This window comes from Poeciliopsis prolifica, unplaced genomic scaffold (genome assembly GCF_027474105.1).
Source record: "Poeciliopsis prolifica strain line A6 unplaced genomic scaffold, Auburn_PproV2 SCAFFOLD019, whole genome shotgun sequence".
NCBI classification, from domain to species: domain Eukaryota; kingdom Metazoa; phylum Chordata; class Actinopteri; order Cyprinodontiformes; family Poeciliidae; genus Poeciliopsis; species Poeciliopsis prolifica.
The window spans coordinates 6,637,002-6,649,945 of NW_026562394.1; the positions used below are offsets into that span (position 1 = coordinate 6,637,002).

General features: G+C 38.3%; 1 protein-coding gene across 1 annotated transcript in view; it reads right to left on the reverse strand.

Annotated features, from left to right (window-relative positions):
- The window catches only part of gabrb4 (gamma-aminobutyric acid type A receptor subunit beta4), a 53,526-nt gene that overhangs the window by 10,280 nt on the left and 30,302 nt on the right, over nucleotides 1-12,944 (reverse strand). Inside the window, exons 3-4 of the mRNA XM_055043625.1 lie at nucleotides 10,659-10,726; nucleotides 9,287-9,507 (exon numbers count right to left, since the gene is read on the reverse strand). Of these exons, the coding sequence (XP_054899600.1) occupies nucleotides 9,287-9,507; nucleotides 10,659-10,706 (269 nt within the window). The 5' untranslated portion in view covers nucleotides 10,707-10,726. The remainder of the gene's footprint in view (nucleotides 1-9,286; nucleotides 9,508-10,658; nucleotides 10,727-12,944) is intronic.

Sequence of the window (12,944 nt, forward strand, 5' to 3'; positions counted from 1 at the left end):
TTCTGCATTGCTGCAGTGGGTGAACGTACACAGCCCTGTACAATACGTAGAATTACAAATGCAGGAGATGATAAGCTGTTTGCCTTGAAAATATATTGCTCGAATACGGAGTCGGTAAATTGGTCACGGTGGTTTGCCCAGAGTTCTGTCGGCAGGTAATTGGAAAACAAAATATGCTCCCGCCGAAACTGATTCGGGCAGATTTACGCAGAGGCATATACGCCTTCTGTGGACCACTGTGAGAAAAAAAGGGCTCTATAAAGACAAAAGACAATAATGCACGAACAAAAAGGAAAGAAAAAAAGTGTGACAGGTATGAGCTGCATTCTGCTGCACAAGCACAAAGCTGCTCAAACTGCATTCTGTTCTGCTCTACTGCACTGCTCTCTCCTGCTGCCTCTCAATGTTTCCCTGCTAAGAGCCACTGTTGTTATACACTGTGACCAGATAGAGACCTAATTACACTAATCAGAAAGGTTACTTGGCAATCATGATTTCAGACCAAAAGTCAGAATGAAACATTTTATCTTGATAGCTTATTAGTGCTTGTAGGTGCTTCACTGTGACAACATGAGGGGCCATATAGATTTGTAGATGAATCATATGCAATTGTGGTTGAAAAAAAAAAAAAACTGGAATAAGAAAAAACATGTAAGTTTAAGCTAAATGTGCTTTATTATAGTTACAAATATGTATTTTTAAAGATTTTTGTGGCACAAGTCGCCTTTATTTAACTGAAAATATGCATGTATTCATTGCTTTAGATGGAAAACAAAGGAAAAGCAAGCAAGAACAGATTTGTGATCTTCAAAGTTGGACTCAATCAAATGAACTGAAACGGAAATAGACTGCATGGGATTTTGGCAAGAATTGGACCTTTTGGTTCTGGAAAGTGCTTTGAAATAAAAAAAATAAAATAAATAAATAAAAAGAGCAACATTACTGGAGCAACCACTAAAAATATTTTACGTTCAAAAAGTTTGCCAATTTAAAGCTAACATAAAAATCTGCAGGATAAGCTTGATTCGCCCCACGTTTATTTAACCGCAGATGAGAAAGAAGCCAGTGCATTGTCTTTAAAACTTCTCAAAACAGCTAGGATTGCAGAGACGGTCAAAAATGTTGCACTTTCAAACGCTGTGTGAGCCAAAGTATCTCGCCTGCTACTGATCCAGCCACAGGTCCATCAATCAGGTCTGCCCAGAGTGATTTCACCAGTCCATAAAACCAGTCGTCAGATATTTCTTGGCCCAGTTTTCACATTTCAACTTATGTGTCTTGTTCAGTGGTCGCCATGTTTGCGGGCCTCCCTGCCTCGAACTTGTCCGTGAGAACTGGACACCTCATCAACTCCAGCCATAGGTTGCAGTTCTGGGATGCGACGGCCCTGGAGGAGAACGGGTTCCTCATAGAGTGGTGTTAGATTCTGCTCAGCTCTTGGGTTGCTCGTTTGTATCTTTTTGTTCTCAACAAGTTTTGTGCAACTCTGTTGGCGAGTGGCAACAACACGTCCGATGACTCTGTGATGACCTCCAAATGTCGTGCTGTGTCCTCTAAATAACTTGTACAATTTTTGAACTTTTTAGAGTCAGTTACGTCTCATTTCTTTGGCCCGTTTTGCTCCAGGTACAGAACCTGCCAAATCATTACAAACACTTTAATAGAGGGATAATTCTGCTGTCTATATTTACTTCTTTAAAAAAGCACTGGTGCAGCTAATATTTCTGTTCAAAGGTTTCATGGATATTAGATCAGCAATCAGATTTTCTTGACAGACAACAATAACCTAAGTAAATGTACAAAATGCATCTCTACGATTTAATTTCTTTCAAATTTCTCTGCCTCGTCTATTCGAATGAGGCACCAACTGAGATTTACCACAATTTCTGGTTGAATTCCACGAACCGTCCTTAGGATAAAAAGAATCCTGTAAGTATAACTCACCTTCCAACAAGTAGGCTTAACGACTACAGAAAACAACACATCATGTCCAGTTCTAATGAAATTGAAGAGCAAAAGAAAAACATTTTTTGGGGGGCTTCTGTTAGTCTAGAAAAGATCGCAGCTTGACACACTGCAGCAATCTTTCTAAATCTTGCTGGACTTCAGCGTGTCACACTGTGCCAATTTGACATTACAACTTTAATGATAAGCCCTGTTACATTTATTACTGTTTGTTGCAGCATAATCATCTCAAACATCTCTTTGCTGCCAAGGGTGCCTCAGCTGATCTTTAGGGTTAGAGGAACAAAAAAAAAGCAAAACAAAAAAACGAGACCACCATTAAAAAACAGAAGTTTGTTGTTTGTTTAAGTCAGGTTGTCTCTTGCTGGTTTTGTTTAGTGATCTGATCATTTAATAATCAATCGCTTATAATTCAATGAAAATGTCTCTTAAAGCTGACACCAGAAAGTCACTGTGAACGTTACAAAAGCACCATGCGGTTAAAAAAATATTTTCCAGCTCTTAGTTTTAGTGCCTCCATTAGTAACTCCACTGACGACTAGTGTCTCCAGTCGCACTGTTACCGGTGACGGTGCCAGATCAGGCCGTTCTCACAAATTTAGTGACCCTGCCAGAAGGAGATTAGTGAGAGAGGCCACCAGGACAAGTGTGATTACGCTGAAGGAGTTGCAGCAGCTGAAATGGAAAACTCTCCATACCAGGTTTCAAACTTCAAAAAAACTGCGTCTACACAAGACATGCACTTCCCAGCACAACAACAACCCAAAGCAACAAGCCACAGCTATGCATAAATGGTTTGAAGGCAGCAAGATGGTTGGTCTGTACTGGTGTAAAAGCATGCAAAGGGGTGAATTATATATATTTTATAAAAGTTACATGCTGCAGCTTTAAATCAAACACCATTTTCCTGTTGTTCAAAGTCAAAAATCCTATATATTCTGATAGAGTAAGGCAGGGGAAAGAGCCAGCAGCCTGAAGCGACAGACAGGGATGAATTCTCGATCCCTTGGCGAAAGAACACCAGAAATAAAACTGATTTTATATGTGGCAGCTAACAAGTCAGGAGAGAGTCATCACTTGAGCAGACACGGGTGGGGACGGCCCGCTGCAAGGGTTTGGGATCTGGGCTTGTCAGCAGATGTAGGTCAGCAAATTACAGTCCCATCAGAGACGATCAGCTGCCTCAGACCTGAGCAGGCACTGCAGTCTGACGCTCAGCACGCTTTATTCTGAGCATATTTCAAGACGATCGAGGCGTTTATGCGACTTCAGAGCCAGCCCTGTGCGAAAACAACATGCAAACAAACGTATTAACGCAAATTAAGGCCATCTTTGTGGGAAATCAATCAGTTCCGATCCCACGCAGGCTAACCCTGTAGTCGTCTCTGTGTGCTTTGCTTCCCTACCAAAGAAGATCATTGTACTATCACAGCACTTGGCTTCATGAAAGGAGGAACAAGAGAGAACAGAGTCTGGAATGGAAAGAAAGAAAACACAATCTGGTGAGAGCTTAGCTCAACAAAGCCCCCAATGCTCAGAGGACCCAGTACACTATCAAACAGCCTCCGTAAGTCTGCTAATGATGATTCAGCCTCTCATTTCACAGGCAAGGTAGGACTACCAGCTCTACGCCGTTTTAATATTTAGACTTCTTCGGCTCATGTTCAACGGCATTCTCACGCTTAGATGTAGTCTCTCAGAACACGGCAAAGATTTTAAAAGATGCTTTCAAAAACAAAAAGATTTGTAGATGACGTGGCGATTATATCCACAGGAACGCATCAGAAACGTGTGCTCCTCCACATTCGTCATGTGAAAGGATGACTCTTTTCAGATTTAACTCTCCAGATTAGAGTGTCCTTTATGATCAGAACATGCAAAGGTTCACAAAGAATTTGAATAGAAAACTGAGCTCAACGCGCCGTTTGATAACTTGGCATGTGTGTGTGACTGACTAGAAATAACTTTTTATTTGTCAAATGTCTCAAGACAACATTTGTTGTGAATTGGCGTTAAATGAATGAATGAACTGCATTGAATTAAAAGAACTGCGTTGCTGTTTGTCTATGTATGGCTGTGTGACCAATTGGACATTTTCACTAAGTCTTTCTGACTATAAAACTTTTTTTATTTTGTTTTTTTTTGTTTTTGACACAATCAACATTTTTTTTGTTTGAAAAGCCTGTAGTAAAAAAAATGCATTGACTTAAATCTAAAACTTGATTCTGCCACTAGAGGCACTGAACTGCCTATTACAAGTAAATATACTGACAAAGGACCAATGATCAATGGTTTGAGTATGACTGTTTAAAAATACTAAAACAAAGAAAACAAAGACATAAACTAGTGGCTATTTCCCACTTTTGATCCAAAATGTATAGTAACTGCAGCAGAAGTTGTTGCTTTACCTAAATGTATGCTGTGAGTTTATAATGCTTCATGACAATGGACATATAATTTTTTTTTTTTTGTAAATTTACGAGATTATAAAACGTATATATTCTATCTACATATCCAAAACGAAAAGTTACTGGTTTTAGCTGTCAGTTTACACAATAAAAAGTAAATGTTTTCTTTCTGTGCCAGATAGAGAAACCTGAATACACATCTAATGAAGAAAGTAAGAAGAAGAAAAAAAAAGAGTACCCTTACCATTCAGTGCTGCATCAGTTAGACATATTAAAAAAATGTGGAGCAGAGTTATGAAAAATGTCAGCTTGTCCTGGGAATAAGTGCAAAAATAGAACTGGTTGATCAAGGCAACTCATGTTAAAATCACAATAAAGAGTCTGTCTTAAGAGGCTAAAAATATGGATAAACAAAAGAACTAGCAGAGTGACTGAATAAAGGACCACACAAAGGGGGTTATTGTGGAAGTGATTGTCTTCGGTTCACATTCTGCTTGTACACATCTGCGCGAGGGACGGGGAGGAGACGTATTCGACCAGCCGGGCTTGAAACCTGTCGCGCACAGCGAGTGACAGTCAAAGTTGAGTGCCACGAAATGTAAATGAACCGGAGCAAAAACTATAAACATCTATTGCCGGATGTGTCTTTTGTTCTGTGAAATGAAATAAAAGAATCTCTCCACACAACCCTCGAGCAAAGTCAAACATTTCAAGAAAGCGCTTTAATTCTATGCTGGCAGGAACCTGGTAACAGGTCGTGGATACGCCACTGGATGTAGATTATGAGCAGCCGCTAATTACAGAACGGTGCAAAGAGAAAAGAAGAAAAAAGGAAAAGGTCTTGGGGACAGATCCGAGGGCTTGATGTCATCTGCTGTAACGCCGTTACTGCTGAGACAAATGATCACTGGAAATTAGCTCTATTTATACTTCAGAATATTTACCCATCATTATAAAACTTGTTTTTTTATTCCCCCCCAACTAATTTTCTAAAATAATATTTTAAGAAAGAGAAAAAAAATCCAAAACTGTGGGCTTTTTGAATTCATACAGCCCACATTTTGTCACTATTTTGTCCTTTTTTTCTGTCTGCAAAATACTCAGTATTAATTGCAATTCATAAAAAAAGCCAAGAACTGAGAGCTGATCAGTTGCAGCCAGACACCTACATGAGACCAACGGATACCGTTTGAGGAACGATGGATCTTTCCTTCAACAGAAACCCGTCGACGTAATTTTATCTTACTTTGGGATTCTGCTACAACTACGGAAAATAAAATATTTAGAAAGCCGATTATTTCTATTTTATAACATGCAATTAGAGGGAAAAAAAGGTCATTTTAGGTAATATATTTTAATGATTGTGGCAGGCCGCCAACTTGCGAACGCTGTGGTTAAAGGAGTGTCGCCGCTAATAGACATTTTGTCGACTTGCAGCCAAAAACATCAGTGCTTTTATGTGGCGGGTCAGCATAAAGCAGTGCAAAGGGGAAGGAAAAAGAATAAAATGTCACAATAAAAATGTGAAAAGTGCAGCGTGCATGTGTTTTCTGCTTGTGTGTTTTGGGGTTATCTCTCTACCAGCTGGAGGTGGATGTTGTCGCCTTTCCTCCAAAGTAGCTCCAGCTCACTCAGACAGGCTGGAGAGCATCTTCACTCAGGGGTTTCAGAGTAATAGGGGCTCAGTCCAAATATAGCCTCTCATTTTCCAGATGTTTGAAGGTTGAAAATTACTAAAATTTTAAGGCACTGCTTTGTGTTACTCTATCACATACAATCCAACTAAAAGACAGTAAGCTTTGATGTTGTATCATGACAAATAAAACACGGGAAAGCTCAAAATGTATTTGGCAATGCACTCTATGTAGTTGAATGTCCTCTCCAAGTTGTAGTCGTACTCTAATGTCAAAAGCAAACGTTGGGTCATGTGTGGATACTCTGATCTGCTAACAGGGGAGGGGATATTTAAATGATTCCCACACATGCAAAAGCAGTGCTGGTGTAAATCCCGCCCGGAGCCCTGATGTTATTTTGCCTTGTTTGTAATTCTCCGGTTACAGCGGAGCCTTCGGGAGCGCCGAGCGGAGCAGCTGGGATGTTTATTCAGATCAGATGGCACACTGTAATTTTGCACAATTCTGCCACTGAATTTTCCCGAGTACCTATACCTGCTTTGATTAATGGTGGTCCAAAGGTTTTTTTTCTCTTTTTTATGTCAAACACGTCTGAAACACACATTAACACACATGCTGCATTTAAATATTACAGAACTGTTTATCCATTATGCAGTTAGCCTATTGCACTTTTCGTTTTTTACAAATTAAAAAACTTTGTGTGCATGAGGGATAGAGTGTTTACAAAATGTAGCTGTGGTTTTTAACTCACTGTTGTTTATTGTTCACCAAGGTTGGGGCAAAAATTATATATATTATAAAAAATATAAATTCTCTCTAGTGTATGAAATCTGTACATCCACCTGCTGACATATGGCAAGTTTACCTCTTGAACTTTGAGACCAGTTTTGAACTAAAGTAAAGTTAGTAAACTAACTCCACTTTTTGTAAAGTTAGCTTACTTTATGTTAGCTAACATTGTTAACTGCTATAAAGTCGTTTGTCGTTCCATTTTATATCCTAGAAAGACATTACTGACCTAAACGTAATCTGAACTTTGCCGCAGCTCCTTATACTTAATAATGAATTGCAATACATCACCAGCTTCTTCGCATTAATCACAGCACCATATTAAAGTGAGCTGACTTTGACCAAAGCAAAAACAATCACTCCTGATTTTCAGCAAAAGCGATCTAACTGTTTCTACACCCCGTGGGAATTTCAACGCGTGCCGCTGATCACATTTGCTGTTGACCCAAGTGTCTGCTTTGTCAGAATGATCTGAGATGTGCTGATGATTTTACTCCCTTTTTTTTTTTTTTTTTTTTTTTTTTTAGGCTTTCAGGGTCAGTAGATGTGTGCCGGTTTGTGCCTTTCGTTCTTCTAGAAACTCTTGAGTATATATCTAGAGTCACATTAGCCGACCCTTTGCTTTAAAAATAACACTTTAAAGATTGCTCGCTGGTGCCAAATATAAATCTGCCATTTTTCATCCTGTCCTGCGGTCAAACACGCTTACAAACAGGGATGATAATTATTTTTTTCTTTCTACAGCCACAGGTGATGTCAATGTGTTCTTCTTACTCCCATTCTGTTTGTTTTAGTCTGCACTATCTGTAGCTGATATGAGATAAAATGTTTATCATGTTTTGTTTTTTTTTCACTATTAATTGAAATGTATCCTTTCTAAATTCTGGTGATACAGTACAACCACTTACTTTGGGTCAGAGGGAGGTGAAGTGTATCTTAGCATGCATGAAACATTTTTCCTGTATCCATACTTTTTTCTCTCAGACACTTCAACTTTCTGAATTATTAAAGCTGTGTGAGCTTCTCCGAGAAACAGACGACTGCATCGTAGAACAAGATTACCTCGTGGTTAATATTGAAATTATGAGGTCTAATCAGAAGTTCACATAAAAAATTATTACGTTTCTGTGCAAATTTCTCCATTCATCATGGAAAATTGTTCTTTTAATTTATTTCCAGCATAATTTTTCATTTGTTAATTTTTTGTCATTTCTTTTCTTTGCACTTTGGCTGCTATTTGATTTGTTTTTAGTGGAATTTTATGATTGATTTTATGTGGAACACTTATCATAGATCAGTTTATTCATTTACGCATTAAATAAGGCTCCAATTTAGTGTCTTGTCAATTTAAGGCACAGATCCAAATTCAAGTGCTACTTCCCGGAACCTTCTAGCAAGAATCTGTCACAAAGACATAATTCACTTAGTCAAAGAAATTCATCGGTCAGTGATTTGAGTTTGACCTTTTTCCCTTGATCAGCGCCGGCATAATATTTATAAAATATTTTTTTTAAATCCTGCTCATTTAATACATCAAAAATGAATATTTTGTGTGTAAAAACTAAAATATAGGTTCATCACATACGAGTTGATGCAAAAGTAGGAATAATTTTACAATGTCTTCATTATAAGTTGGATTCTAAACTGCTGTCAATGAACCTGTCAGTTTTTTTTTTTTTTTTTGCTTAATGGCCAATATTTATATGATTTTTAGGACTAAGTTTATCTAAGTCTGAGTGTGTTATTGTGTGAAAATTGGAATTGAAGTGGTAGGTCAGAGGTCAAACAAAACAAAAGACAGAGGCAAATTCTGACCATCACCTTCCTCTAAGTCTCTTCCCATTTATTAATTGAATTGATAAAATAAAAAAATTAAAATAAAAAATAAACATCATTTGGCTGACATCAAAAAACAATTTTGCACAAAAAAAGTGTTAAGTCACTGAAATTGAAGGACAATGCAACTTTCATGTATCAGGTCTGGAATTGGTTTGTTCTGTTTCTTAAATACATAATTTTAAGAGACTCTTTGTCTAATCTGTATAGTTTTTTTTTGTTGCCATTTTTCTATACTGTATTGTCCTGCACATGTCCTTTTAATGATGAATGTTGCAAAACGTCATGCAAGACGCTTATCAAAAATACAAATTCTGACAAACACCAGGGAAATCCCATCACTTCTTAAAGGAGCGGTAACATGCGTCTTTCAGGCACATGTTGCCATTTTATAGCACAATCAAGACAGAATGTACCTGCAGTTGTTTTAAAAATGTGGCGTAGATCTAACCTGACCTAAAAGAAATCTGACTTTGCAGTTTAAGCCTTGAAATTAGCCTCTGTCTCTTTAAGAAGCTCCTACTCTTTCCGACTCTCCGCCGTCACCGCCTCATCACAACAACGCTTCTCAATGTTGCCGTTTACAGCCGTTCTGTGGCGTGTTGGACAGAGATATAGTTTGCGTAGAAACCCAAACGGTTCTCCTGCTCTTACCTTAGTCCGTAGAGGACGGTGCCATCAGGGTGCAGTCGGATCATTCGGTTTTTCACCGTCACTCCGTGAAGAAAGGACTTCTTGTCATTAAGGAAGTAAGTATCGGGGAGCCACAGCTGGTCTGCCACACGGTTGTCCAAAGTCAGGTTTAGTTTCAGCTCTCCGTAGGCCAAGCGCTTGTCTCTCCAGCTCTGCTGGAAATACATTGTGATGGTGTAGTCCTGTGAAATGCAAACAACCAAAATGAAAACGTGCATCTATTCTGCGGTGCCGGGGGCATCCCCATCCGTTTGCAAACCTCTGTTCATTTATTTCCTTAATAAGTAGCAGATTAACAGAGAGATTAACACTTTCTGCCAGGATGGTGTGTAGAATTTACACACCGTCATCAGGTTTAAAACCCCACATTTAAACCTGAGTAGAGCCAGGCTAAGATATTATCTTCCATTTCGAGAATAATGTTATTATTACCAAAATAAAGTTTATGAGAATCATAATATTAAGAAAATATTAAGAAGATAACATCATAATTATGAGAATGAAGTCGCAATATTTTGAGAATAATACAGAGTAAAGTTATGTCACCAGAATAAGTTAATATGAAGAATGAAATAATTTTATTACAATTTCTCTAGTTTTTTAACTCCAGATTAGTAGCAGGAGTGCAAACGTCTATTTCAAAGAAGAGTCACAAGTTCATAACTCAAACAAAGTTCTACTCTCATTAAAATAACTTTTTTCTTGTCATTTTACAACTTTCTTCTGGAAATATTTATTCTATCGATATTATTGTCATATTTAAAAAAAAAATCTTAGTCCCTAGTACTCCTTCATACAAATTAATACTTTCTGAAGAAAAAGAAGACCCTTTATAAATTGCTGCGAAACAAAATGAAATGAAAATGGTAAAACTGAGAAATTTGGAATAAAAACAGGACAATAAGGAGAAAGATCTAAAGTGATTAATAGGTAGAAAAGCTGCTCTATGTTTAAATGTAATGGATAATTAAGCCAAACATATGAATGGAAGAAAGGGGAAAAGGAAAGAAAGGAAGGAATGAACTCTGCCTCATCAGAGAAGAGCTGTCAGACAGAGTGACGTCACATCTTAGACATCAACCATATTGTATCTTTCTCTGCTCAGCCTGCCTCTCTAGTTGCCAACAAATAAACTGTTTACCCCAAAAGGAAACGTTTTCAGTTTTGGTGGCAGGCCCACTGCGCCATCAAGCGTTCGCTTAGTTTCCGTCTTTGGTCAGCTTCACAACTGGGCAGCAGGGTTGTGGCTGAGGCCCTCCCAGTGACACAGATGATGTCAACAGTGACCTGTGGTGGGAGGGAGGTGGGCGAACACACGGAGAATGTAACTCACCATGTTTACTTCTGAGATGGAGTCGATGCTGGCTATGTTGATGCTCATCCCTACGATGACTGGGGGACCTGAAGGAGCGAGACAAGAAAAACGAAGCAAAGAATGAACCTTGACAGATTGATTTTGTTTTTGTTTTTTAAGGTAGCGTTTTCTGCTGATTGTTACTGTTAATTGTGAAAAACGAGACACACATGTATACATGGTTTTCAAAATTCGTACTGTGGAAAAAAAACTTTGAAAATTCTAATGTCATCCCTGACATTTGAAGAGAAAAACAGATTTTACTTTTCTTTCTTTTTATTTTTTTTTTTAACACGGAATATGTTTAGAATTACATACATAATCTTCAACCAACCAAAAAGCAAAAACAACAATATGGACTTGTTCCCACCTTTTGGACGACATATTGTGTTAATTTACTTTGACACGAGGCTCTCTGGCACATACGTTGCAATTTGTGCAATTAAGGGTATTTTGACAGTCATTTTCTTGTCATTATGTTTTAATTCATGCTCCCCCTGGCAAATTTTGTGATATGTACACAGTTATGTGTTGTCATTTACTGAAACAAATAAAGTAAAAAAAAAAACAAACAAACAAACAAACAAACAGAAAAAATTATCCCTGACCTGCCTGTGACAAAATATGACAACGTTCATGGGATGTAAATACTTTTAAACCATAACTAACTCCAGATGTTTTATGAAAGAACAGTCGTCTTTGTTGATATGAGACCTCTGTCCAACCGCACCCCAACAACTGCTTCGTCTGGGTTAAGACCCAGGCAACATGAACAAAACGCCGTATGAGAAATGCATCACCCTCAGAAGCTCACCAAATTACCCAGGGAGAACGCGCTCATCCGTACTAATTTCTATGTTAGGAACCCATGTTAGGGAACAAGACGAGCAACCGTTGCTCATCTTCATAATTACAGCATGTGTTGGAGATGTGTAAGCAGTTGTGCACAATTACTCTCTAGAATATACAACAACACTCAGTCCACTTCGGTATTCAGACAACTCGCCGTTGACGAGTATAATCCATTCGCAGTGTCCGTGTAACCGACAGCCAGTGAGTGCAGGGGTTGTGCGGCTGCGTTCTGTATTAATATTAACAGAAAAAACAATGAGTGAATGCAAGTTTACGAGTTTATAGGATGTCAGCAAGCCTATTGTGTTCAATAGTGCGATAAGTAATAGCTAGTTTACCTCATCCTACCACAAGTAGATTTAGTTATTTAAAGTAAGTAACTTTGCCTAAAGGACAAGTCCAGAAAATAATATATATATGTATATATATATATATTATATATATATATATTATATATATATATATATATATACACATAATGTTTCTTAATGCCTGACATTTCATTTAAAAAGAAGTCAGAACGAGAGTATTTGGATGTCTGTCACTCTCGGCGACTTCTCTGTGCGAAACATTACTTTTTTCCGTTCTGTGCATATGCCTGAGCACCTTTCCCCCGCTCTCCCTTCCTCTTCGCTTCCACTGTCACCTTCACTTTGCCTGATCGGGCCGCAAAACACAAAACGCTGACACCAAAAACAGAAAGTACACAAGTGCATAGCAAGTGTGGCAGAGCTGAATCAGGATTTTCCCCATAATGTAACTTGTCTTCATAGTAGAAAATGGCATTTTTGTGGGAATCATAAACAACACAGGAGCGGCTCTCGTGCAAGAGGAGGTTGCGCATATGCAGCGTACGGCAACTCCGAGAGGACTGGAGCTGTGAACGATGAATTTAATCAAGATGCGTGTTCGTGAAACAGATATATTGCTGCTTTTTTTCTCTGGTTTGCAGCCGTGCTACGCTTTTCACATTATTGACTAATGACTTGACCTGCGTTGTAGGAGATGTTTGACACTTGGGATTTTGTTTTATGACCTAAACATTTCTCCCTGTCCTCTCAGCTGTGTTCCTCTGTCTTCATGATGCTGAAAAATCATTAATCGTCTTTATAACTGTCTTGAAGGCAGTTGGTTAAAATTGCTTGTATGTGGTATTATCAGAATAAGTGGAGTTGAAAGCAAAAGCACGCCACACTTGCGAGAGTGTAAAAAAAAAGCATACCCTTCTCCTTCACAAACACAGACTGCTTTGTGTTGATCTAGCCCATAAAATCAATATAAAACATATCAATGTTTCTGATTGTAACAACAACAAAAAAAAATGGAGAAACTGACCCATCAGTACACGTCGAAGACGGTCATGAACTGCCATGAATCAAATCTAATCAGTTGCTGCTCGTGTCGATGAACACG